Raw genomic sequence first — 24,660 nt, 5'->3', positions numbered from 1 at the left:
AGCAGTTTTTAGAAGAGTGTTCACTATCTATACGCACACACGGGTTGTACCCACACAGGGAGCACATATGCCAACATACAGACGAGGGTATAATACTAGGTTTTCCTAAAGAGATTTAGAATTCGAAAGTACTTACTTAATTTTATAATATTTAAATATAGTACTTTTTTTTACAATTTTTGATTTAAATACATAGTCAGTTATCAAAACTTGTTCATTTCCGAGCCTAAAATGATTTATTTATTTTATCAGAATTTTAATTTATTTTTGTTTGTATGTAGGAATTTTGATATAATTTGTTGCTTTGCCATATATATAAACACAAAAATACATTATGTTCTTGGAATTTATTTTGTTAAGTAAAGTAAGGGAAAAGAAAGGGAATAGACACTACATAAGATCTTAAGAATAGACATTTATCCGAAGCATAATTTTTGAGTTAATAGTTGAGCTGACTTTATTTCGACCTCAACTGCTTGCGAGATAAATGAATTTATCTGTCGCCGGCAGACAGTTTGTGATCAACCCACAATCGGTGGACTCTTTCCTTGGTCAGGAGATGTTCTTGCGATCCCTAATTGAAGTCGTTCGATGTCCGAATCAGTGAGGCAGCTGCTCATCTCCTCTCGCCCTCCCCCGTTTTCAACCCCCTTTTTGGGAAATGGGAACTATTAAACCTATTTATATTTCCCCGTTTCGATCGCTGATCAATAAACTGGTCACAGGGTGGAACGCCGCTCTACGCGCACACACTCACAGCCCCGTACCGCTCACACAGACACGCTGATAGGCGGGCGTTCTGGGTTCCCCGGAGCTCTTTGTTTTTTCTGATTTCAGTCCGAGACTGAGGCAGCTGGCGAGCGGTCGATCGCGCGCTCCGAGATCCAATCCAAGTCCGAGATTCGCTGGCTGGAGGTCAGTGGCTGCTCCTACGCAGCTGCAGCCTGGTTCCGTTTTCCAACCAGCTTCGCAGATTGTTGCACAATCGAACGGGTTCACGGGGCGCATACGCAACGCGCTGCGTTAATAAGTTGCGCATACGTCACGGTGGCGCGAATATTGAATATTGAACCGCTGGCCAGTTATCGTACGACACTCGACGGTTGACAACGCGCCAATCTCAGGTGTGACACCTGTTTGCCGCTCAACTCAGCTCCAGCCATGGGCTACGACGACGTCATCACCCACCTGGGTGAATTCGGACCGTATCAGAAACGCATTTACTACCTTCTCTGCCTGCCGGCCATCGTTTGTGCCTTCCACAAGTTGGCCGGGGTCTTCCTGCTGGCCAAGCCCGACTTTCGATGCGAGTTGCCCTACGAGAACGGCAGTGCCACCTATGAGCTGCCCACCCACCTGTGGAACCTCTCGTTTCCCCAGGGGGAAAGGTGTGCCTACTACGATGTGGAGTACAGCGAGGAGTACCTGAATGGCAGCCTTGCCAGGAGTAGCAATGAAACCAAGGCCTGTTCCCGCTACGTCTACGACCAGAGCAAGTTCCTCAACAGCGCGGTGACCGAATGGAACCTGGTTTGTGGCCGCGCTTTCCTGGCCGCCACCAGCGACTCCATCTTCATGCTGGGCGTGCTCCTGGGGAGCTTCATCTTTGGCCAGATGTCCGACAAGCTGGGGCGCAAGCCCACCTTCTTCGCCTCGCTGGTGCTGCAGGTGATCTGCGGCGTCCTAGCCGCCGTGTCGCCCGAGTACTTCAGCTACACCATCTCGCGGATGATTGTGGGAGCCACCACATCGGGCGTCTTCCTGGTGGCCTATGTGATTGCTCTCGAGATGGTGGGCTCTTCGTATCGCCTTTTTGCCGGCGTGGCCATGCAGATGTTCTTCTCCGTGGGATTTATGCTCACAGCGGGATTCGCCTACTTCATCCACGACTGGAGGTGGCTGCAGATTGCCCTTACCTTGCCGGGACTCCTCTTCATTTGCTACTACTGGATCATTCCGGAGTCTGCCCGCTGGCTTCTGCTCAAGGGGCGCCAGGAGCAGGCCTTTGTGATCATCAAGAAGGCGGCCAAGGAGAACCGAGTGCAGATTCCCAATGAGATCTACGATCAGCTGGTGGACGAGGTGGCCGAAAAGAAGAAACAAGATGAGCTGACAGCCAATCAGCCGGCGGCCACCGTCTTCGATCTCCTCCGGTTTCCCAATCTCCGCCGGAAGACCCTCCTCATTTTCTTCGATTGGTTTGTGAACAGTGGTGTCTACTATGGCCTCTCGTGGAACACGAACAACCTGGGTGGCAACCAATTGGTTAACTTTATGATCTCCGGTGCCGTCGAGATTCCCGGCTATGTGCTGCTTTTGTTCACCCTGAATCGCTGGGGTCGTCGCTCCATCTTGTGCGGAACCATGATGATAGCTGGAGTCAGCCTGCTGGCCACCATCTTTGTGCCCAGCGACATGAACTGGCTGATCATCGCCTGCGCCATGATAGGAAAGCTGGCCATAACCTCGTCGTATGGAACCATCTACATCTTCTCGGCGGAACAGTTCCCTACGGTGGTGCGGAATGTGGGTCTGGGAGCCTCCTCCATGGTAGCCCGGGTGGGTGGCATACTGGCACCCTACCTCAAGTTGCTGGGCGAGATCTGGCGACCCCTGCCGCTCATCATCTGCGGGGCTCTGTCCCTCACCGCTGGATTGCTCTCACTCCTCCTGCCGGAGACCCTCAACAAACCCATGCCGGAGACCATTGAGGATGGGGAGAACTTCGGGAAGAAGTCTGCTGCGCCACAAGAAGCCCAAGAGCTGACTGGGATGCTGAATGGAAAGTCGAGCTAATTGGCGCCCGGATTGCGAGACAGGCACTTTACTCAATCTAGACTAATGGCCTCAATTGGCTCGCGCCCTGGTCATTTCAACGAATTTAAGCATTCCGCGCACTTCCATTTCTCCGCCGATATTCCAATTCATTTCATTCTGAACCGAACTCAACTCTATTTGTTTACCTTTACAAGCGACTTAATAAAAGACTACGAAATAAAAATGGTAATTGCGACGTGTATTTTCAGTCTATTCAACTTTATGACAACTTTGTTTATTGGGGCGGGTCGCTGAGTCGCCGAGACGATTATAATTCATTATAAAATTAGGTCTAAATGGTCGCGGCTGATAAGAAAAAAGTCCTATCTCATCGGGTGCAATCTCCTAATGCACTTGCTAGCCGGAGAAAGTGGTTTTTTCCATTTGTTTCAGTTTTAAATCAGTTCTAATTATAGCTAACGAAGCGCCCTTCACATATCACTGACTATGATAAAAGTAATTACTGTCAGCGGTGTCGTTGATAAGCAAATCAAAGCGACCCACCCATATGGAAACAACCTTGTTTAGGTTCAACTCAATGAACTGATCAAGTAGATCAAGTATTTTGTAATTATAAAGAAGAATAAATAATAATAAATATATATATTAAGAATTATACACATATGGTTCCGGAATTCGTATATATTGAGAAACAAATATTTATTTAACATCTTTTAATTGTGAGCAACTTGGAAAGCTTACAGCTTACCCTAGGGATTCCCTTTATTTTGGTATGCTAATGCTATGACTTTTCAAGGAATAATTAAAACTAACGTAGTTATAAGCAGATCACCTTGAAATTTTATTTCCATTGTTTAGCATTAATGGTAGTTAATATTCAGGAAACAACAGTTATGAGTTTTATTTTTAAAAAATTACTACTTTGATTATAATCGTAATATAACCTTCAAATCCCAAAAACGATCCTATAAACAATTATTTTTATATGGTTCCATTAGACTGATTTTGATTGGACTTATCTAGAAAACCAAAAATGGGGTGATGAGGTTTGTAGGATCGTTTTTATAAAAACAGAAACGTAAAGCCCAAAAGTATACCCCACTTTTCAAGCAACGCTCTAAAACTGTGCCGAGCATGTCAAACTGTCTTAGCCTGAGTTTTCACCTTTTTTATAAATACAATTTTCGTCGTTTAAATAAAATGTCAATTAAAATTTCCCACCGGCTGTGCGGAGTGAAAACGCGGTTCAAATGGATTTGCCCTTCGGCACACAGACTCCGGAGCTGGACGTACTGATTGTGGGCGCGGGTCTCTCGGGGCTGGCCTCCGCCCTGAAGATCCTGGCCATGGAGAGCACCCTGAAGGTGCGCATCATCGAGGCGAGTGGGGTCTTGGGCGGGCAGTTGGGCCAGAACAACACCCGATTGGTGGACGCCGCCCAGCAGGATATGCTCTCCTTCCTGACCCTCATCCAGCTGTCACCGCGGCGGAGGAGGTACGACAGTGGCAGGATGCGGCGGTGCTGGGATCTGGACAGAGGACTCACCGCGCTGCCGGCCAAGTTCGAGCTGGGAAGATACATCGAGATGCTGGATCTGCGGATGTTCAAGTTCCGATCGAAACGGTTCAAGTGCGTTGAGGTAAATCGTCGTATTAAATCTGCACTAAGTTACGATCTATTCCTTAGCCTGCGGGAGCGAGTCTCCAACATGGAACAGCACATCTGCCATCATTTGTTCTTCAACAAATCCCGGAACTTCATGCTCAACCTGGTGGAAGTGGTCTGCGGAGTGCCCGCCAATGAGGTGGACTACGATGTCTTCATGTCCGTCTGCAGTTCTTGTGGAGGCCTCAAAACGCTGATCGACTTGTAAGGAAAAACAGGCCATATAATATAACAAATTTAAGGTGACTCAGGATCAGTATAGTTAGATGGTCGTATACATATGAGAAATCATTGTAATAATCTCCGATTTCCTGTGCTTATCATAATTAATTTTAGTTTTATGTAATGATTGATGAAATTGATTTCACTTAATCTACTTTTAACTCTGAGTACCAGCTGTCTTACATTGCCAGACTTTTTGTCTATATCTGATGAACATATTGCAATATTTGTGTCATAGCTTAACGAAACAAAGGTGCGATAACCGCATTAAGAATATTTAAGAGCTGGTTATTAAAAATATAGAAGTCATTTTTTGAAATTGAAACCCTTGTCAACAAACAAAATTAAAAACCGAGCACGTCTCGTAATTAGCCCACTTGGAATACTACCCCTGGGAAATGATTGATTACCCGATTTGAGATACTTATTTTTTATAGATCACGTATGTGTCACTTTCCTCAGTCACTGCAGGCCTACAATTCCCATAAATTGTTTATAGAAAACTTAGAGCCCCGGCTTTGATTGATCGGCTGGCCAAGATCTCTACATCACTGCACTTAGTTTACCCCATAGAAATTGCATTTTTCTCACCCCTGAGTTGGTTTTCATTACTGAACTTTATGAGCCCCATTAAGTTTTAATTATTCGCCTCATCCCCAGCTACTTCACCTACCCGAGCAGTTTCTACGAGGTGCCCACGCAGATGCTGATAGAGAGCATCTTGGAGCAGATGCAGTTCACCAAGATTGTGCTGAACTGCAAGGCAGTGAAAGTGGAGCACTTCAAGAACTATGTGCAGGTCATGGATAGTCTGGGGGTTGGGCACACGGCGCAGGCTGTGATCCTGGCCATACCCTGGAATAAAGTGCAGAAACTGCAGTTCGAGCCCCGCATTCCGAGGGCCTTTCTGCCCCCCATGGCCACCAAAGCTGGCAAGAATCCCCCACGCCGGCTGATCACTCAGTTCCAGCTGCGATATGCCAAATCCTTTTGGTCGGATCTGGGTTACTCCGGCAACTTTCTCAGCTCCCAGCCGCTGGTCAGTGGTCACGAGTGCCGGATGTCCACCTTCTGTGGCTACATGCTGCACTCGCCAGAGGATGGGGAGGAGGTTCTGGGGGAGGTGATGGATCTGCTGGCCAGCCACTTTGGCGAGGAGATGCGAGAGCCCCTGGAGAGCCAGTGCTCCACGGATGAGCTGAATGTGGTGCTGCACAAGCCGCAAACGAAGCCCTGGCACCGGGTCATCTGGTCCAGCTCCTCCGCGGTGGGCACCAACTATCGCAGCCTGATGGGCGGGGCGGTGCAGAGTGGCTTCCGGGCGGCGGTGAATGCGCTCTTCGTGGTCCGGCCCCAGGTGGTCAGCTGGAAGGATATGCTGGACGACAGGCCGAAGGGTGCCCAGGAGGGGGCACGCGCCTCGGGCAGAATCCGGGGACTCCTCAGCCGCCTCAATCTCTACAACGTGACATTCTACAGCCTCTTCGTGCTCGGACTCATCTGGCTGCTGAACTTCGGCTACGCCAGGTCGTCCCCGTAGGGATTGCCTAGAAATTAAAGTGCTTGTTTTCGAAGACGACCTTGTCACCCCGCCATTCGTCTGGGATCTCAGGTCGAGTGGCTCCTGGAGTGCGTCTCTAATGCCCCCAGTGAATTTAGTGAGTTTGAGCAACGCCTAGATTTCCACGAATTTGTACACAATTCCCGTCTCGTTTTGCTGGCAATCATTCACTTAAGCCTCGCCAACGCCTGACTGGCTAAATTGTGCTGTCGTTATAAGTAGGAATTATCATCTCAAAGGTTTTCACAGCTTGTGTGGGGGCTGAGGTATCGAGAGGAATTTAGTGGTGCAATTAAGTAGTTTAGCATACATTATAATATAGATCACTTTAATTTGGCCGACCTCGGGGTAAATCTTTCAATTCATATAGTTTTGGTTTTATGAAAATTAACTTAGGTTGATAGTCAGTAAGAAAAGTTCTTACTAAATATTATATGCCTTGGAATTTCACTATTTCGAGGCCTTCGCGTAAAAGTCAAGTTTACTTTGTATGGGAAAATATGTCTAGAAAATGTACAATGTTAAATGTAATTTATTTTTTAAGAAGTATTTCTTCTTCTGAGTGCCTTTTTTCTCTGAGCTGCTCCTAAATCAGGCTTGACTTCCCCTTAAATTGCCATACATCTTTTTATGACAAAGCTTATCACATTATAAAGAATTCCTGGCGATTATGCAGATGAGCTGGCTATTATTGGATTAGCACTGAGTGGATTGACCTGCAAGCAAAAGCGTGGGCCTGGATAAAATATACATATCAGAACTGCGCCAACCCATAGTTCTTGAAGTTCGGGAATAATACATATCCGTAGGAAACTGCACGTGCGCTCGCTGAACAATGAAGGCCTAATCAAAAACTAATGCGGGGTCCAACCCAGACTACCCGCAATCGAATGGCTAATGGAGGCACGCCCAAGTGCATGAACTTGCGTACATAGAGCTCTAATTGCGGATGGGCTGCTAGAATAATACCAGGTAGAGCTGGAACCGTTAGGAGGGCTGAGCTAACCCCCCGGGCGATTTTCACAGTCGAGTAGAATGCGCCTGGGAAGCGAATAAAGCCGAACAAGTTAGATTGCGATAACAAAGAGATTCATAATGGGAATATAGGGAATATGTGCCGCAGTCCCATCCCATACTATACCATCCAACCCCAACCCATGCCTTCCCACCCTTCAATGCCAATCTCTATCTTTCGCACAGGGTTAGTAGTTAAGATATTGACGTCGATCGTCGATCGTCGATCGTCGATCGACTCATTGAGCCCAATTGATCTTGGCCAGAGTTGAGGACTCTCGATGTGCGCCGATAACGCAGGTTAACCTTAATCGAATCACTTGATTCGCCCGCTGCGTAGAAATCTGGTTCTGTTTCATCCTCCCCACTCAGGGTTCTGGTTCAAGTTGGTTCCGAGCACAAAACTCTATTTCCAGATTCATTCACAAGTCCGCCGCCCAGAGAATATCAAGTTATGAGAAAGCAAATTTTCTACATTGTACACAGCAGTGCCATTGAAAAGTGCGCTCTTTCGTTTTCAAAACCCATTGCTCTTTGGGAATTTCGAATAGCACAGCTCGAAAACAAAAGTGTAAACAATACCCGACTCTCGGATATCACCGAAGCGAATGGGAAAATTGTAATGGGATTCAGAGACAGCAGAATTAAACGACCTGCTAATGTAAATATATCATGGGGCTCGGGCAGCGCGAGTGTAATGGAATGTAAGGGATTCCGAACGAGGGTACGACCGCCGCACGGCCATATGTTCAAGTGTTCGGGAGTGTATTTGAATGTTTTCATGTTGTTCGACGCATTTATAATGAGGAATTCTTCGGTGGTACTCTCTTTCGCGGGGTGCCAAAGCCGCAGCTTTCAAAAATTTGTAAGGGTTTCTTTTGGAAAGAAAAAAATAGAGAAACAAAATAAAAAAGAATAAATTTAGTCCTATTGTTTTCAAAATGTTTTCTTTAAGGATACACAGTAAGTACCCTTGAATATTCAAAAAAAATAAAATAAAAAATAAAATAAACCTTGAGCTTTCAGAATGTATTATTAGTTTTCTTTAGGGATTCATAGTAAGTCTCCCAGGTACAAAAAAAAATTGAAACTCTTGCTTTTATGTATTTTTAGTTTTCTTGAGGGATTCACAGTAAGTATACCTAAAAAAAATATCAAAAAAAAAAATATATATGGAATCATTGCTTTCAAAACGTATTATTATTTTTCTTTAGGGACTCACAGTAAGTAACCACCCCTAACATCCAATACCATTGCTCCAATCCCCAGAGATCTTTGCCATATGCAAGTGCACATAAAGTAATTTGTCAGGAAAAAATATACACCCAAATTTAAAGTCTAATAATACCCTTATACTTATTCTGGAAATTTGACAACAGCAGCTGCAGGGCAATTATTTTGTTTTGAACTTATTAAATAAGTCGAAGCATACTCGAAAAATCAGAGCTCTCCTTGGTTATTCGCAGAGTGCTCGCCCAGAATCGAATCGCTCTTCGGACGCTCTATGAATGTGTTTTTGATGTTTGGTTTTTACATTTTTGTTAATGCCTGCAGTCGAATCCAAAAAAGAATCAGCATAAATGTGCCCCGAGTACGGGGATCGGGAAGAGCCGATCGATCCCGAGCGAGTGAATCACGGCGGCGGCGGCGGCGGCGGCACTGAGGCACTGACCGAGTGCGATGTTAGTACCGCCGGCCCCATCCCCCCGCGGATCCCCCCTTGAGGCCCCCAATGCCCCGATGGAGCGGCATACAAAACGCTGCGATCGGGCGCCCGTGGGCTTAGTTTGTGAGACGCTTGCGAAGCGACAAGTAGTTGATAGAGCAGCATCGGTGAAAAGCGGAGGAAAACGCAACTGCACGCGTCGCAGCATAAGGAGAATCCCCCCCCAAAGATATTTCATTTTATTTTCATGTTTATTTTAACTTGAGGGAAATTTTTATACCCAAAACAACAGCGGAATACCAAAAACAAAAATACAGAAAAAGTACAAAAAAAAAAAAACGTGTCGCTGTCCGTCACAGCAAAGAGCTCCCATGTGCTGCATTACCAATTGAAAAAACATAAACAGAAAATAGAACCAGCCGATAGGTAAACAGCCACTGAAGCAGCCACAACAGAGCCCCGAAAATATTACGAGGGCGAAAGTGAAAGTGAAAGTACATATACCAGACGACGGGTCTTATCTCCAACGCGGGCAGTGAATGCACCCCAAGGGATCCTCGACTTAGGCTCCCAAGCTAAGATCCGAAACGTACAGCAGGGCATATACCATCGTATCACTGTTTTTGCACCAGATCAAAAATAGACTGCACAGCCAGAGGAATCCAAGTTCAGTGTCACCTCACTGCAATCTGCGAGATTCGTCTGCGTGGGGTCAGTCGTCTGCCGCACACAACATCATCCTCGAAGGCGTGATTTCGGATTCTGATCGCCGATCGCCGAGTAGCTGTGACATTGCCATTGCCAACATGACGCAATCGAAGGAGAACCCGGAGAAGAGCCGCGAGACCATCAGCGAGGAGGGCTTGAAGGATCTGCTCACCAAGCAGCTGGAAGTCGTGGGCAGCGGAGGAGCCTTTGTGTGGTAAGGGTGTGTTTGGGGATTAAGTAAAAACCAGCTTTAAAAAAGGATACAGTTATCCTGTAGAGGTTGTTATCATATATCATATTATATCATATCATATCATATCAATCAACTCATATCACATCGCACCTGTGACAGAACTAGGCTTCTTAGCAAATAAACTTTCGTAAATATTATATAATATTACTATGCCTTTAATAAATTCTACCAAATTGGATCAGCCTGTAATCTAGTTCCTAACGATCCTATTCAGATCACTGTCTCAGTGCGAAAGTGGGAATCATATTTCTGCCATAACCCGCTCGAAGTTGAGGAAGTCGCCTTTCAGCTCGGCTCGAATCACGTTCCACTTGACCCACTTCGTAGTGAACGCGGTGTGCTGGCTTTTAAAGGTTGAGTTTTTAGAAAATGTTGACATTACTCAGGGTGGTGCACTTTGCTCCCCGCAACTCAGCTTTGGCTAATTTAATTAGTTTTTCCGCCTCACTGGGCGTGAGTACAAGCTAAAACCCTATTTTAGCCACGAATCACTCGCCGCAATTAGATTCCAGAGCCTAGATCAATTAACTTTTTGCCTCAGCCCGAAGGCAAAGCTAATTGCAGAGGGCTTCCTGATTTTAATTTCAGGCGGGTCTCGAAGACTCACCCAGCGGGGCTCCAGTCGCGGGGCAACGGTCATGTGGGCGATCGCCCGGTATGGGATTTAAATATAGAATGCAAATCTGGCCTATCAGCTACAGGCGCAATGTGTGTGGTAATACGTTTCCATTGGCGATAAGGGTTGTGAATTGAAATCGGGCGATGTGGAATCGTGAAATCGTCACAAGTACCGGTTCCATTACCCAGATCGGCAGTGTAATGAATCCCATCCGATAAGCTCGCCCGCTGGAGGACGTGTGCACTCGGAGTCATTCAACTGACTCACTGGAGGAAGTCCTACACAAAAGCACCTTACGCCCGAAATTATCGAGAGTGACTTGAATTTGAATGCCGACGATCTACGTGCCTTGTGGGCGGGGGAGTCACGTGAAAAAGTCGGATATGTAAATACTGCGCACAGCGTTCCGGTTGCCCGATTTGTTTGACGATTTGCGACACAGCCCGGGCGAATCTTCAACTGCCATTAAGTGATTATGTGAGCAGCATATACGACCATAATGTATCACCCACAGAAGTACAACCTTCACAGCTTTGTTTTGATCGGCGTTATTATTTGCATTCCGACGATCAGTTAGCCAAGCGGTGTCAATGTGCCACCAATTGGAGTTGCGTGCTGTAAACAATTTGCCCGGATGCGAAGTACGAGTATATTGTATCTGAGAAAACAAAATCCCAATTAGCAGCCGAGTGAAATTTAACCAACTGGCTAATATGTTATTGTGACTATTTTATTTCTCCCCCGTCCCCAGGGCCATCTTCTTCCTGTGTGTTACCCCCAACATACTGAATGGCTTCCATGTGTCCTCCTACACACTGCTGGGCCACCTGCCCGAGGACCAGTGGTGCGGCATTGCGGAGCTGCAGGACACCAACTGGACCTTGGCCCAGAAGCGGGAGATTGCCGGAAGGGGTCTGGACTCGGGCGGTTGCACCGTGTGGGACTGGAACTACGGGAAGCTGGCCAAGATGAGCTATGAGGCGGCCCGCAATTACACCACGCACTTGAACGAGATTTCCCCGCCCGTTGAGGTCTCCTGCAAGGCCAAGGGTCGCCATGAGTTCGCCAATCCGGAAAGCACCTTCGTCTCGGACTGGGATCTCACCTGCGAGAGGAGCATCCAGCGGACCTCCGCCCAGGTTTCCATTTCGCTGGGAAAGTTCTGTGGATCCTTCTCCTTTGGCATACTGGCCGACAAGTGGGTTTATAAGATGTCCCCTTTTTTCAGATTTTATAGTAACTGATTAATTATATTATTCCTACAGATTTGGTAGGAAAACCTCCTTCACCCTGGGAGCTGTCTTCTTCGTAGTGGGCAGCTTCTTCTGCACCTTCTCGCCCTGGTACAGCCTCTTCCTGGCAGGACGTTTCGCCCTGGGAGCAGCCTCATCTGGTCTCTTTTACCCTGCCTTTACCATGAGTAAGTCTCTATGTTGTTATGATAATCTAAGTAATAACTATGGAAAATTTACTTTTAACATGTACTTGCGAACTACCTCATTACAGTGATAACTACCATTATTTGATTGGTCACAAATATTTGTTTTACTTTTCACGTATTTTTTTAGTTGTGGAGAACATCTGCTTGAAGCATCGTTCCTGGATGTCCATTGCCTTCTCAGCCTCGTATCCCGTGGGCATGATCATCCTGGCAGTGGTGGGCTACCTCATCCAACCCTGGAGGCACCTCCAACTGGCCCTCACCATTCCCTCGCTGCTGCTCATCCTAAACTGCTAGTAAGTTAAGCTAAGTTAGATTTAATTGGTTTATGGAATTAATATATATTGAAATCCCAGCCTGATGAATGAGTCACCCCGCTGGCTGATCGCCAACCAAAGATACGATCGGGTATACAAGATTCTCTTCAGGCAGCCCAGCCACTACCAAATTCAGCCCGCCGTTGCAGCCGCTTCTCCCATCGTCACCGATAAGAAGGCGGTGAGTGCAGAGTTCCATAGGAATACATAATTCTAGTTGCTAGGCAAAGAGCTAATGGAATATATATTTTACCATTGCAGCTGGAGCCGGAGGTGGGTTTCTCCTGGGGCGACAAGATCAAGAACGGTCCTCTGAAGTCCATCATAGAGCTGTACGCCAGTCCCAGTGTGCGCAAGATGATCTTTGCCTCGTACTTCATGTTCTGCGTTACCTCGCTGAGTTACTACGTGACGGGTGGGCTGTCTATAGGGAAGAGTATCCAATATATTTCGAACTAATAAATGTAATCCCTCCAGCTCTCAATGCCGCCAACCTGTCTGTGTCCAGATATCTCTACATCGTAGCCACCGGCCTGGTGGACATACCCTCCTATCTGGTCCCAGTTGTGATGCTCCGTTTCACGGGTCGCCGGCTCACCACCATGTTCCTGTTCCTCTGGACGGGCGTATCCCTGCTGCTCGTCCTCTCCGTTCCCGCAGGCAGCACCACCTGGATCGTGGCCTTCGCCATGCTGGGTCGCTTCGGCATCAGCGCCACCTACTCCGTGGTTACTCTATACACAGCCGAGCTGTATCCCACCCAGATTCGCAACTCTGCCCTGGGAACCTGCTCCACCTTCGCCCATGTGGGCTCCATCTCGGCCCCCTATGTGGTCGACTGCCTGGGAGCCCTCGGCTGGTACATTCCAACAACGATCTGCGGCTGCTGCGTTCTAGTAGCTGGCCTCCTGACCCTCACACTTCCGGAAACCGGTACGGGGAAGCTCTCCGACAAGGTGGAGAGCACACAGGCCTCCACTCCGGCAGAGCAGCCCGAGAAACAGTGAAGGAGGCGACCTCGCTTTTAGGTTAAGTTCCATGTTTACGACTTGATTTATCAGGAGCTCAGTTCATAACTCTCTAAATTATTATATTAATACCTAAAATGGGTATCACAAAAAAGCTTTACCTCAGGCTGTTTCTTGCTATTATAAATTCCTAAAATGAAAGTATCTGATTATAGCCAAAGTAATTTAAAGTGAAAATGATATTTTCCATAACAGTTAGGCTTCGCTTTTCACGACTACTTATAAAAAACAAAAGACACACGACCTGGCTGATAAATCACATCGTGGAAATGGTTATTTTAGTTAGTCTTATGTAATATTATATATACCTACAGTACTTTAGCCTAAGTTCGTTGATAGTCCGTGCTATTCCTGCATTGTTTAAGTATATATATTCTTAACTGTTTTTCTGTTTGATATCGCATAATAAATGTACTATTTATACGTGATCAGCAGAGATCTAGGACGACTGCATCAGCAGTTGGACCCAATCGTAGTAGGGTCTGGTCACTGTGTAGATGCTGGGCATTCCCTGGATGCCGCAGGTCAGTCCGTGGGACACCAGGCCGTAGATATAGTCCTTGCCCCCATAAGGACAGATCAGGGGACCGCTAGCAGATCGAAATATTTAATTAGCCATTAGGATTTATAAGTCCCACACTCATTTGTTACCCCGAATCTCCCTGACAGGAGTCCTGGTTGTTGCCCAGGGCACACACCGTATTCGCTCCGTTCTGTGGCGCCCAGATATGTCCTATGATATCCCGACACTTTTGATTGTCAATCACCCGAACTTCGGCCTCGAACAGTTTCTTTTGGCATGGACCAGCATGCTGTGTGGCTCCATAGCCAATAATGCGACAGGATTCTGGGGGATTAAAGGATTAGATATCAAGATATATTACTATGCAATCGAATTATACCATTCTGGTCTGGTTTCATTCCTTGGGGAGGCAGCTGTGCAAATTGTAGGCCATTGCTCGGAGGACTCCAGTAGCGCCGTCTCATGTAAAGCAAAGCTATATCGTTCCTGAAGTTTGATCTGCGTTCAAAAATATCAGTTGATGTGTGCTCAAGAAACACTTAAACTTCCTAAACAAATCGTTGTTCTCTCTTTGCTGAGTCAAGTTCCCCTTATTATAACTTCCAAATCTCTTTGGGGAGAGAGTATTAAACTTGACTCAACTGATTACTCACGGTTGGAAGTAAATATACTCCGCACTCTCCAGACCATATGGTTCCAGCTGCCCAATGTTTTCAATATTCTCATAGCCAATGAAGGCAGCAATATTGTGAATGTTTCTAAAAATAAAAAACAACTCAAAATGCGAATTTTTTTCAGAGCTGCAATACCAACTTCCTCCAAACGCAGTGGGCTGCGGACAGAATCCAGCGATCGCTTATCAGGCTGCCCCCGCAAAAGTGTCGATAGGAAGCTCCACTCGTGGTATTTCCCGGGATAACATCTTGCAGTGAGACCATGAAGGGATATTTACTTGTGCTGCCTTCAAATGGAGTTGGGGAGCTTTCAGTTAGTACTTCAAGATAGGCAAATAAGTAATGTACTGCCCACGGTTGACACGATGCGACCTCCGACAATGGGAACTGCCCGACAGGATTTAAGTCCAGAATTCACCAAGACGCTGAGGAGCAGCCAGCAAAACCTTTTCCAGGGGCTGAGATCTAAAGCAGCCTTCATGGTGGGGCTTTGAAAAGACACTGACATATGACCGTCAGCAGGTTGCTAATGGAGAAACAGTTACTAAGCTAATAAAAGTATAAAAAGCATTCCCATTCAGTAAAACAAAAAAAAAAGCTGTGCAAATATTTCCAATTCCAATGCGTTGGTAATTTGTTTTCAAATCTCAACGCGCCGGCGTCAGCAAGACCAGAGTACATGTAGATTCTGCGTGGTCTTTTTTGTGTGCGTAATTTGTAGTTTGTGTAGTTTTATAATGACTCACTTCTATAACTACTTTACAAAATATTATGGTTTCATTTGAAATAACGACTATTTTCTCTTTTTCGCGCCAAGTGGCAACGCTGCACTTCCGGTATATCGATAGCAAGAACAACGATTTGATATTTATCGTGGCTAGCCCATCCCTAGCCTTATCAGCTGTTTGTTGTGCGTGAAAATTCTATTTTATTTTCACGGAAAAATGCAGGATTTACGGAGAGTCGACCAGCTGCGACTACCGAATGGCGACGGCGCCGCTGCCAACGATGAGGTCAAGTCCCCGTTCCTGATCGGCGTGGCCGGCGGCACGGCCAGCGGCAAATCGACGGTCTGCAAGAAGATCATGGAGCAGCTGGGCCAGGCGGAAATGGACCACACGCAGCGCCAGGTGGTCTCCATCAGCCAGGACAGCTTCTACAGGGAGCTCACGCCTGCCGAAAAAGCCAAGGCCCAGAAGGGCCTCTTCAACTTTGACCATCCGGATGCCTTCAACGAGGAACTCATGTTCAGCACTCTACAGAACATCCTGAAGGGACACAAGGTGGAGATTCCCAGCTACGACTACCGCACCAACTCCTTGTGAGTAGCATTGCCTTTTCTGATTGAAAGGAAAGGGGCTTACTATATTATATGCAACTTATCAGCTTATTGGATCCATTGTTATAGGATCAAAGCTTAGTTACTAAGTACAGATCCTAAAAACAGCTGGAGAGCTAAGATTGAATGTTAAATGCGCCTTTTTTTTCAGTCAGCTTAATAGAAATTGCCACGACCTTTTTATAAATACAATATTCCTTTTCTCAGGGACTTTGAAAACGTGCTGGTTATCTACCCAGCCGATGTGGTCCTGTTCGAGGGCATCCTGGTCTTTTACTTTCCTAAGATACGCGACCTGTTCCACATGAAGTTGTTCGTGGACACCGACTCCGATACCAGATTGGCCAGGAGAGGTGAGTAGTGATAAATTTTCATCATTCCAAGTAATGAATTAATATTCAAACCTAATAGTGCCACGTGATATCAACGAACGTGGTCGGGACCTGGATGCCGTGCTCACCCAATACATGACCTTCGTAAAGCCCGCTTTCGAGGAATTCTGCTCGCCTGTAAGTTTCACCCATATTGAATTTTTCATAAACAGTAATTTATAAACCCTACCTTTTTCAGACGAAAAAGTTTGCTGACGTTATCATACCACGCGGCGCCGACAACACAGGTGAGGCAACAGCACCCAGACACCTGTCCACTTCAGTTTACTTTCTATGCCCACACAAAACACACTCTTACACTCTAAGCGTTTGTAGTGTTTCGTTGAGTTGGTTGCCCCCCAATAACCATAGTTATAGCAATGGTTCTTTTGTTTCTGGTTCTATTAACCCGTCTGAGGACGAGAAATTCCCGTCACATAGAATGCTTGATGTTTTCATACATTTAAGTACTATAAGCCTACTATCAACATTTCTACCCCCTCTTTGTTTCTCCTTCATCTCTGTTAATTGTAAACTCTTGCGTTATGATTTTCGGTTGTTTTCGTTTTGTTCCTGTTGTTTTATTGTATTTCTTGCAGTTGCCATTGATCTTATTGTACACCATATCGGGGAGATTCTCGCCACCACCAACAGCGCACAGCACAGCAACACAGTCAGGGTGGCGGCGTCTAGCATGAAGCGAGATCACTAAATGCAAACGCAAACTCGCTTCTGGGGCGACCACTTCCTCGTCCTAACGCCGCGTCTTCAGCTTGTACTAATTGCCAAAAACTAAAGCCCAAAAGCTAAAGAAAGAAAGAAAACCGAGGCGACAGAAATGTTCATTAATGAGCGCCGGCATCGCTTCTCATTTGGTCTTCTCATCGTAACCAATTAACGTAGCCTAAGATTGAAAAGTATCCTTAGTATCTACTCTTGCATATGTTCAACAATACATGGTAGTGTGTATGTAAGCTCGTTTCTGTTCATCAAGATAACCCAACCTGCGATTGCGATCCCAGTCTAACTCTGGTCTTACCTATATCGAAATGTTACACTTTAAAGTTATCCTTTGGTCTAACCCGGTGCCCAGCCCCGATTTGGCCTCCTTTCGAGTTAAGCACTCTACTCACCAAACCACACATGTTACACATCTAACTATTGTATCTATGTTCCAATGCCCGATACTTTGCTAATAACTTTTATCACATTCTGTACTTTGGATGCTAATATACTTTTAAGGGACTCCTTTATTAACTTTTAAAAGCTGAAATACTTTTGTATTTAAACACACTTTGTATATATTTAACTAGAAGCTACCTACCTAAAAATATGTAGGACCTTTATAGTTCTTGCTGATTTTGTATACCTATATTATCTTCTAAATGGTCTATAAATAACTCATTCCTTAATCTCGACTTTTCAAAAACTACTGTTTACTTGTTTGTAGATGTCCTTGAAACATATTCTATCTAGTAACTATCTAATTTAGAGAATGTAGTTTCGATTAACATTTATAACTAAAAAATAAACTAAATATATCCAAATAAGCAATATAGATTTCCATAACATTTTGATTTAAATTTTTAAATTCCTTCCGAGTACCGGGCATCTAAAAAGTCGGAACTTGCGACTTTAGTATTATATAATAGAGTCTCCTCTAAACACTTTAATGAAGTCTCAAATATACAAATGCAAGACAGATAATTTTGCCTAGCAAGGCGCGAAGATAAATCGGTGTTTCATTTGTAAGTACACAACCAGCAGATTGTAAAGCACACAGCTACTCGAGTCACAAGACACAATAGAGTAACAATTAACAGAAAATGCCGCCCAGCTTAGATGCGATTAGGTAATAGACCCTACTAACTAGAGCTAGAGTAAGTCCTTGGCTTAGACTAGACCGCTCGGATCGGGGCAGCTCCGGAGGAGCAGCGAGGTAAGTGGATTGTTCCACGTTGAGTTGCAATGCTTACGAAGGTGCAGCATTACGATTTGATACTACCAAATTGGCCGTCCACTAATGGCGCTCCTTCTTCCTTTCAGTGGCCATCGATCTGATTGTCCAGCACATCCGGGATTTTCTGAACAATCGATCTCGCCACGGATCCACCGGGAACATGGCGCTCTACATGAACCTGGACCTGAATGCAACGGGCGCCGGCTTCGGGGGCCCAGGTAAGGCCAGCATCCAAAAGGCTCGTCCCCACTAACCAGCCGCTGACTGGAGCGGATCATCGGGATTACTAATCACCACCCCCTGCATGCGATCGGGCCCTTGCTCTCCGCTGTGTATATATAGTCTCTTCTGTTATGCTTTGTGTTTCTCTGTGCAAGATGGAAGCGAGAGCCACCTCGGCACCTACAACGCCATCCGGAGGTTCTCCACGCTCTGCAAGGAGCTCAACATGCAGGGCAACTTCTTCTTCGAGACGAACAAGAACCTTCCGCACCACTAGAGGACGGCAATGGCCAAAGAGTTCCCGGAGCAGTACAAGACACGACGCACATAGGCGAATGTTAATGTTGTTATCAAATGTTGTACCTATAGACATGTTTTTTCAGTAAACCAGTTTGAATTTTATGCGCACTTTTCGTCGTTTTCCAGACTTCGATCTCTTGCACTTGTACATGGCGTTGATTTTGCGCACATCCCCGACGGAGAAACCTTCCCGTTGACCCATCATCCTGGACTCGGGAGTATCGCGCAGCGGCACAATCGTGGGCTCTCCATTCACGGAGAAGCTTACTTGCGGGTAGTGCGTCACGCTGGCGAAGTCGTAGTCTACGCCGAATCCTTGCAGTGAACTGTTGTGGTACCTCCAGAAGTTAGGCTTGGCGAAGGGCGCGATGTTTGCATATACTACGCGTACATAGGAATCGCGCTCATAGCGGTTATGTTCGTGATAAAAGCCCACGGCGTGCATCAGCTCGTGGAGCACAGTGCCGAATTGTATCATGCACTCGGGCGTTTGGTAATTCACCTCCTGGCGGCCACCCACACGTCCGGGGTTGCTGTAACATCCGATCCCTTTGTTTACAATCGCAATGTAATCCTTTTCCTTGATCCTGGGCCTGAAGCGCACACAGGTCCTATTGTGGTACTCCTGGAAAGCAATTAGATCGAGTAACCTGATTATAATTGATATGGCTTACTCGTACCTTAAATGCGTTATTTAGTGTCTCCAGCTCCTCGCGGGTAAAGGCACCTTCAATCTCGTAGGGCACAACGGCACCAGGCCAGTGGAACCTCTGCGGCACCAAACCATTACGAGCAAACCTGTAGCCCATTGGCATCACGATATCACCTTCGAAGTGGCTACCCAGTTCCCAAGGGTTCTTCCGGGATTCCCCATTGGGATTACCAAACGGCATGGCATCTCCCAGAGAAATGCATAACAGAACCAGGAACATGAGCATCCTCGGTATGCTTTGCGACTTTTCCACGTTGGCACAGTTTTCTACTAGTGTGGTTGCCAGCTGAACTGAGGGTCATTATACAGGTACGCCTAATATGCCTACTAATAAATTCGGTTTTTTTGTCCTCCCAGTAAATATTTAAAGAAATATTTAGATATAGTTATAAGGTTTGTATTTTTTAGAAAGTTTGATTTGAGTTGCATATGCTTAGAGCATATTTATTTAAACAGTTCTTATATTTATTCCTAAAGCGTTAAATTTTCCATGAAGATACGCATGATTTTGCGACTTTGGTGTTACAAATCGGGAGCATGTAATTTTGATCTAGACCTGGCACTTGTACATGGCGTTGATCTTTCGCACATCGCCGGCGGAGAAACCCAGCCGCTGGCCCATCTTCCTGGAATCGCAAGTGTCGCGCAAGGCCTCCATGGTGGGCAGTCCATTCCGGGTGAAGCTGGTGGCCGAGTAGTGCATCACACTGCCGTAGTCGTACTCCACGCCAAAACCTGACTCTTGACTGGAGCTGTACTTCCTGAAGTTCTTCATCTTTCCAGCCACTACGTTGTCACCTATCAGCCGGACATAGGAATCACGTTCGTGGCGGTTCTGCTCGTGGAAAAAGCCCAGGGCGTGCATCAGCTCGTGGATGGAAGTGCCGATCTTTCGGAGGCAGTTGGGCGACTGCAGATTCAACTCCTGGCGGCCGCCCAATCGACCGACAGCGCTCCAACAACCAGAGTTTTCACTTCCAATGGAGATAAAATCGTCCTCGCTGGTCCTGAGCCTAAAACGCACACAGGTCCTTGTGTGGTATTCCTGAAGGAGAGTTGTAGGCACACTAATGACTTTTCTGAATCCTCACCTGAATCGCATTATTTATTTGTCTTAACTCCTGATCCGTGAACGAACCTTCGATCACGTAGGGCACAACCCCTCCCGGCCAGCGGGAGCTCAGCTCTAAAATGCCGTTCCTGTATCTCAATGGGATCGACATATCACCTTCAAAGTAGGGACCCAATTCCTCGGGATTCGGCTGCACTTCCTCTTTGTTAGGGTCGACCAAAGCTCCAGCGGGCAAGGAATCCCCCAGGGAAATACTTAGTAGAACTGGGACAAAGAGCAACCTGGGTTTACTTCGCGACATTCCCATGCCGGCAAATTGTTCTACTGATGTGCTACCGGTATTACATAGTCTCACCTATTTATTTATAGAAGCGCGGAAGCATTCCGCGTAAGTAAGTTGGAATTTCTACAGTTAAGATTAGGCATTTTTTAATTAGTTGTTAATTATACCTGTGGTGTGTCGAAACTTATTTTTTTTACTTTAAACTCGGGAAGGCCATTACTTCATACAGAAATTCTACTATCCTATATACGAGTACTATACTGCATACTTTTAGAAACCTAAAAAGTTATTTTAAAATCCCAGGGATTAGTGTGGCCCGCGAATTAAATTACTTTTATATATTAAAATGAACTGTAAAAATAATAATATAATACAGATATTTGTTTTGAATTGATATTTATTCATATATCGTTTAACGGCCTATGGAGATATTCATGAATCAACGATTTTGGTTTTTGCAGTTGTACACATCGTTGATCTTGCGCACATCTGCGGCGGATAAATAGATAGATATGTTTGTGAAGCATGTCGAGAGGTGGTCCCTTTTTGTCTAAACCTTGCACTTGTACATGGCGTTGATCTTGCGCACATCTCCGGCGGAGAATCCTCGTCGCTGACCCATCTGGCTGGCGTCGGAGGAGGATCGCAGCGCCTTCAGTGTGGGCTGTCCATTCCGGGTGAAGCTGGTGGCCGAGTAGTGCATCACACTGCCGTAGTCGTACTCCACGCCAAAGCCGGACTGCGTTTTGGAGCTGGACTTCTCGAAGTTGGCCATCATCTCGGGCTTGATGTTGGCACTCATCACCCGGACATAGGAGTCGCGCTCGTGGCGATTCTGCTCGTGGAAAAAGCCCAGGGCGTGCATCAGCTCGTGGATGGGAGTGCCGTAGGTTCGCAGGCAGTTAGGCGACTGCAGGTTCACCTCCTGGCGGCCACCCAAGCGTCCGATGCTGCTCCAGCAGCCGGACTTGCCACTGCCTATCGAGATGTAATCCTTTTCAGTGGTCCTGGGCTTAAAACGCACACAGGTCTTGGTGTGGTACTCCTGGAAATGGTAAAATGATTTTAAAGAATATAGAAGAGTAGTATACCTTATTTTTTAATCCTTACCTTAAAGGCATGATTGATGTTTCCCAATTCCTGGCTTGTAAAGGGACCTTTTATCTCGTATGGCACTACGCCGTCCGGCCAGCGGGAACTCAGCGCCAAAATGCCATTACGGGTGCCGTTGGATCGGGCATTTCTGTAGCTCAACGGGATCAAAATGTCTCCTTCGTAGTAGGTGCCCAGCTCCTCGGGGTTCTGCGCGGAATCCTCATTGTGAGCCTCGACCAAAGCTCCTGTGGTTTCCACATCCGGATTTCCGAAAACAGTTTCGCCCAGATCCGTCAAGTCAATCATTTCCTGAGAGTCCATATCCTCCAGGGGCATGGAATCTCCCAAAGAAACGCCTAGAATAACTAGAAGCAAGAATAACCTGGGTTTGCTTTGCGACTTCTCCATTTTGGCCAACTCTCCTACTGCTGTGATTACCAACCCGGCTTACTGACATTATATAGCCCCACCTAGACCTCCAAACATGCTGTCGGCGTGTTTGTTTCGCTGTTTATGCTGGGTTCTTTTTGAAACGATAAGTCGGCGCTTTGTAGGCGCTTACATTTACATTAAGTACGCACTTGCTATCCGCGTGCTTCTTGATTTATGGACTCATTTATGCAGTCGCCTTTGTAAATGGAATGCGGATTTTTCGCAAGCCAAGATTTGCTGTTTTCTAACAAGCACTTTATTTATAGTCCAATAAATAAATTCATACACAAATTAAATTGGGTCAGATATAATCAAGTACGTTTGCTTTCTCTGGTTATTTCCAACTTACTGAAAGTGTTGTTCGTTTGTTTTTGTTTTTTAAAACTCAAAGTATTTTCCTACTTAATGTTACCGCCTTATACAAAATTTCACCACGTTTTCAAAGTTTTGAATTTCAACTCGGTTCTTGTCAATGCTTGACAGAGCAAAGACATGCGGTTTGTGTCCGTACTATGAAAAACATTGTTTTGAAAACTATAATTCAATCTGCTTTGGGAAATTAAATAAAACAAACGATCTACATTGAATTATTTGTTTACCGATGGTCAGAATGTTAGACCATTTCTACTTTCTATAGGTTATAGTATTGGAACCCAAAACTGCATTTCTAACTTTCAAACCTTGGGTAATTTTATCCCGATTCAGACGTGGGACACCTCTATGAGTTTGTGGTGGGATTTTCTATCAATCTACATTTAAATATTTCATTTTAGCGATGGTCGAAATTTTAGCCCATTCCCATGTTCTATTTTTAGGTACTTCCAGTGAGTTTCAGTACTGGAACCCAAAACTGCACTTCTAATTTTTATAACTTCGTTAATTTTATCCCGATTTAGGCGTGGGATACCTCTATGAGTTTGTGGTGGAATTTTCTAATGATCTGCATTCAAATATTTCATTTTAGCGATAGTCCAAATTTTAGCCCATTTCCATGTTCGATTTTTATATACTTCCCGTGGGTTTCAGTACTGGAACCCAAAACTGCACTTCTAATTTTCATAACTTCGTTAATTTTATCCCGATTTAGGCGTGGGATACCTCTATGAGTTTGTGGTGGAATTTTCTAATGATCTGCATTCAAATATTTCATTTTAGCGATAGTCCAAATTTTAGCCCATTTCCATGTTCGATTTTTAGGTACTTCCAGTGAGTTTCAGTACTGGAACCCAAAACTGCACTTCTAATTTTTATAACTTCGTTAATTTTATCCCGATTTAGGCGTGGGATACCTCTATGAGTTTGTGGTGGAATTTTCTAATGATCTGCATTCAAATATTTCATTTTAGCGATAGTCCAAATTTTAGCCCATTTCCATGTTCGATTTTTAGATACTTCCAGTGGGTTTTAGTACTGGAACCCAAAACTGCATTTCTAACTTTCATAACTTGGGTAAATTTATCCCGATTCAGACGTGGGATACCTCTATAAGTTTGTGGTGGGATTTTCTGTCGATCTATATTTAAATATTTTATTTTAGCGATGTTCAAAATTTTAACCCATTTTCATGTTGGATTTTTAGTTATTTCCAGTGGGTTTCAGTACTGGAACCCAAAACTGCACTTCTAATTTTTATAACTTCGTTAATTTTATCCCGATTTAGGCGTAGGATACCTCTATTAGTTTGTGGTGGAATTTTCTAATGATCTGCATTCAAATATTTCATTTTAGCGATAGTCCAAATTTTAGCCCATTTCCATGTTCGATTTTTAGATACTTCCAGTGGGTTTTAGTACTGGAACCCAAAACTGCATTTCTAACTTTCATAACTTGGGTAAATTTATCCCGATTCAGACGTGGGATACCTCTATAAGTTTGTGGTGGGATTTTCTGTCGATCTATATTTAAATATTTTATTTTAGCGATGTTCAAAATTTTAACCCATTTTCATGTTGGATTTTTAGTTATTTCCAGTGGGTTTCAGTACTGGAACCCAAAACTGCACTTCTAATTTTTATAACTTCGTTAATTTTATCCCGATTTAGGCGTAGGATACCTCTATTAGTTTGTGGTGGAATTTTCTAATGATCTGCATTCAAATATTTCATTTTAGCGATAGTCCAAATTTTAGCCCATTTTCATGTTGGATTTTTAGTTATTTCCAGTGGGTTTCAGTACTGGAACCCAAAACTGCACTTCTAATTTTCATAACTTCGTTAATTTTATCCCGATTTAGGCGTGGGATACCTCTATGAGTTTGTGGTGGAATTTTCTAATGATCTGCATTCAAATATTTCATTTTAGCGATAGTCCAAATTTTAGCCCATTTCCATGTTCGATTTTTAGATACTTCCAGTGAGTTTCAGTACTGGAACCCAAAACTGCACTTCTAATTTTCATAACTTCG

General features: G+C 45.1%; 8 protein-coding genes across 10 annotated transcripts; 4 read left to right on the top strand and 4 right to left on the bottom strand.

Moving 5' to 3' along the window:
* Window positions 1–839: 839 nt before the first annotated feature.
* Window positions 840–3,019, top strand: LOC108026381 (organic cation transporter protein). Its single transcript, XM_017097301.3, has one exon. It carries the CDS (start codon window positions 1,162–1,164, stop codon window positions 2,794–2,796), a length of 1,635 nt encoding a protein of 544 aa, XP_016952790.1. The 5' UTR covers window positions 840–1,161; the 3' UTR covers window positions 2,797–3,019.
* A 922-nt stretch (window positions 3,020–3,941) lies between these two features.
* Window positions 3,942–6,245, top strand: LOC108026382 (uncharacterized). Its single transcript, XM_017097302.3, has 3 exons — window positions 3,942–4,408; window positions 4,466–4,648; window positions 5,327–6,245. The coding sequence occupies exons 1-3, from the start codon at window positions 4,029–4,031 to the stop codon at window positions 6,204–6,206; spliced, it is 1,443 nt and encodes a 480-aa protein (XP_016952791.1). The 5' UTR covers window positions 3,942–4,028; the 3' UTR covers window positions 6,207–6,245.
* A 2,793-nt stretch (window positions 6,246–9,038) lies between these two features.
* LOC108026424 (organic cation transporter protein) lies at window positions 9,039–13,701 on the top strand. Its single transcript, XM_017097356.3, has 7 exons — window positions 9,039–9,829; window positions 11,239–11,685; window positions 11,753–11,907; window positions 12,056–12,224; window positions 12,285–12,426; window positions 12,507–12,660; window positions 12,723–13,701. Exons 1-7 carry the CDS (start codon window positions 9,714–9,716, stop codon window positions 13,250–13,252), a joined length of 1,713 nt encoding a protein of 570 aa, XP_016952845.1. The 5' UTR covers window positions 9,039–9,713; the 3' UTR covers window positions 13,253–13,701.
* Window positions 13,695–14,953, bottom strand: LOC108026425 (elastase-1). 2 transcript variants are annotated; one of them, XM_017097357.3, is made up of 6 exons: window positions 14,819–14,953; window positions 14,610–14,757; window positions 14,450–14,554; window positions 14,176–14,294; window positions 13,925–14,120; window positions 13,695–13,863 (listed from the first exon to the last, which is right to left on the bottom strand). In XM_017097357.3, the coding sequence occupies exons 1-6, from the start codon at window positions 14,949–14,951 to the stop codon at window positions 13,713–13,715; spliced, it is 852 nt and encodes a 283-aa protein (XP_016952846.1). In that variant the 5' UTR covers window positions 14,952–14,953; the 3' UTR covers window positions 13,695–13,712. The 2 variants fall into 2 exon arrangements, with proteins under 2 accessions (XP_016952846.1, XP_043951599.1); XM_044095664.2 differs by having other exon boundaries at window positions 14,822–14,953.
* A 404-nt stretch (window positions 14,954–15,357) lies between these two features.
* LOC108026383 (uridine-cytidine kinase) lies at window positions 15,358–18,764 on the top strand. Of its 2 annotated transcripts, XM_017097303.3 has the most exons (6): window positions 15,358–15,791; window positions 16,017–16,162; window positions 16,221–16,318; window positions 16,380–16,428; window positions 18,227–18,358; window positions 18,518–18,764. In XM_017097303.3, the coding sequence occupies exons 1-6, from the start codon at window positions 15,415–15,417 to the stop codon at window positions 18,637–18,639; spliced, it is 924 nt and encodes a 307-aa protein (XP_016952792.1). In that variant the 5' UTR covers window positions 15,358–15,414; the 3' UTR covers window positions 18,640–18,764. The 2 variants fall into 2 exon arrangements, with proteins under 2 accessions (XP_016952792.1, XP_016952793.1); XM_017097304.3 differs by lacking the exons at window positions 18,227–18,358; window positions 18,518–18,764 and adding an exon at window positions 16,780–17,914.
* On the bottom strand, window positions 18,691–19,664 carry LOC108026384 (zinc metalloproteinase nas-1-like). The gene is made up of 2 exons (XM_017097305.3): window positions 19,343–19,664; window positions 18,691–19,287 (listed from the first exon to the last, which is right to left on the bottom strand). Exons 1-2 carry the CDS (start codon window positions 19,598–19,600, stop codon window positions 18,742–18,744), a joined length of 804 nt encoding a protein of 267 aa, XP_016952794.1. The 5' UTR covers window positions 19,601–19,664; the 3' UTR covers window positions 18,691–18,741.
* Window positions 19,665–19,755: 91 nt separating this feature from the next.
* LOC108025969 (zinc metalloproteinase nas-13) lies at window positions 19,756–20,753 on the bottom strand. The gene is made up of 2 exons (XM_017096663.3): window positions 20,466–20,753; window positions 19,756–20,419 (listed from the first exon to the last, which is right to left on the bottom strand). Exons 1-2 carry the CDS (start codon window positions 20,751–20,753, stop codon window positions 19,925–19,927), a joined length of 783 nt encoding a protein of 260 aa, XP_016952152.2. The 3' UTR covers window positions 19,756–19,924.
* Window positions 20,754–20,924: 171 nt separating this feature from the next.
* LOC108026112 (zinc metalloproteinase nas-1) lies at window positions 20,925–22,232 on the bottom strand. Its single transcript, XM_017096812.3, has 2 exons — window positions 21,840–22,232; window positions 20,925–21,774 (listed from the first exon to the last, which is right to left on the bottom strand). The coding sequence occupies exons 1-2, from the start codon at window positions 22,230–22,232 to the stop codon at window positions 21,280–21,282; spliced, it is 888 nt and encodes a 295-aa protein (XP_016952301.1). The 3' UTR covers window positions 20,925–21,279.
* Window positions 22,233–24,660: the final 2,428 nt, after the last annotated feature.

The sequence above is a fragment of the Drosophila biarmipes genome, chromosome 3R (genome assembly GCF_025231255.1).
Source record: "Drosophila biarmipes strain raj3 chromosome 3R, RU_DBia_V1.1, whole genome shotgun sequence".
NCBI lineage: Eukaryota > Metazoa > Arthropoda > Insecta > Diptera > Drosophilidae > Drosophila > Drosophila biarmipes.
This window is presented reverse-complemented; position numbering and strand designations above follow the sequence as displayed.

Coding starts and splice junctions, on each gene's coding strand:
- LOC108026382 (XM_017097302.3), top strand. CDS start 4,029: ATGGATTTGCCCTTCGGCACACAGACTCCGGAGCTGGACGTACTGATT. Junction 4,409..4,465: donor TTCCGATCGAAACGGTTCAA/GTGCGTTGAGGT, acceptor TCTATTCCTTAG/CCTGCGGGAGCGAGTCTCCA. Junction 4,649..5,326: donor CTCAAAACGCTGATCGACTT/GTAAGGAAAAAC, acceptor CCTCATCCCCAG/CTACTTCACCTACCCGAGCA.
- LOC108026384 (XM_017097305.3), bottom strand. CDS start 19,600: ATGCTCATGTTCCTGGTTCTGTTATGCATTTCTCTGGGAGATGCCATG. Junction 19,288..19,342: donor CACTAAATAACGCATTTAAG/GTACGAGTAAGC, acceptor ATTGCTTTCCAG/GAGTACCACAATAGGACCTG.
- LOC108026381 (XM_017097301.3), top strand. CDS start 1,162: ATGGGCTACGACGACGTCATCACCCACCTGGGTGAATTCGGACCGTAT.
- LOC108026383 (XM_017097303.3), top strand. CDS start 15,415: ATGCAGGATTTACGGAGAGTCGACCAGCTGCGACTACCGAATGGCGAC. Junction 15,792..16,016: donor GACTACCGCACCAACTCCTT/GTGAGTAGCATT, acceptor TCCTTTTCTCAG/GGACTTTGAAAACGTGCTGG. Junction 16,163..16,220: donor TACCAGATTGGCCAGGAGAG/GTGAGTAGTGAT, acceptor CAAACCTAATAG/TGCCACGTGATATCAACGAA.
- LOC108026424 (XM_017097356.3), top strand. CDS start 9,714: ATGACGCAATCGAAGGAGAACCCGGAGAAGAGCCGCGAGACCATCAGC. Junction 11,686..11,752: donor TTTGGCATACTGGCCGACAA/GTGGGTTTATAA, acceptor TTATTCCTACAG/ATTTGGTAGGAAAACCTCCT. Junction 12,225..12,284: donor CTGCTCATCCTAAACTGCTA/GTAAGTTAAGCT, acceptor TTGAAATCCCAG/CCTGATGAATGAGTCACCCC.
- LOC108026112 (XM_017096812.3), bottom strand. CDS start 22,232: ATGGAGAAGTCGCAAAGCAAACCCAGGTTATTCTTGCTTCTAGTTATT. Junction 21,775..21,839: donor ACATCAATCATGCCTTTAAG/GTAAGGATTAAA, acceptor TACCATTTCCAG/GAGTACCACACCAAGACCTG.
- LOC108026425 (XM_017097357.3), bottom strand. CDS start 14,951: ATGAAGGCTGCTTTAGATCTCAGCCCCTGGAAAAGGTTTTGCTGGCTG. Junction 14,555..14,609: donor GCCCACTGCGTTTGGAGGAA/GTTGGTATTGCA, acceptor TTTTATTTTTAG/AAACATTCACAATATTGCTG. Junction 14,121..14,175: donor AATGAAACCAGACCAGAATG/GTATAATTCGAT, acceptor TTAATCCCCCAG/AATCCTGTCGCATTATTGGC.
- LOC108025969 (XM_017096663.3), bottom strand. CDS start 20,753: ATGGGAATGTCGCGAAGTAAACCCAGGTTGCTCTTTGTCCCAGTTCTA. Junction 20,420..20,465: donor AAATAAATAATGCGATTCAG/GTGAGGATTCAG, acceptor ACTCTCCTTCAG/GAATACCACACAAGGACCTG.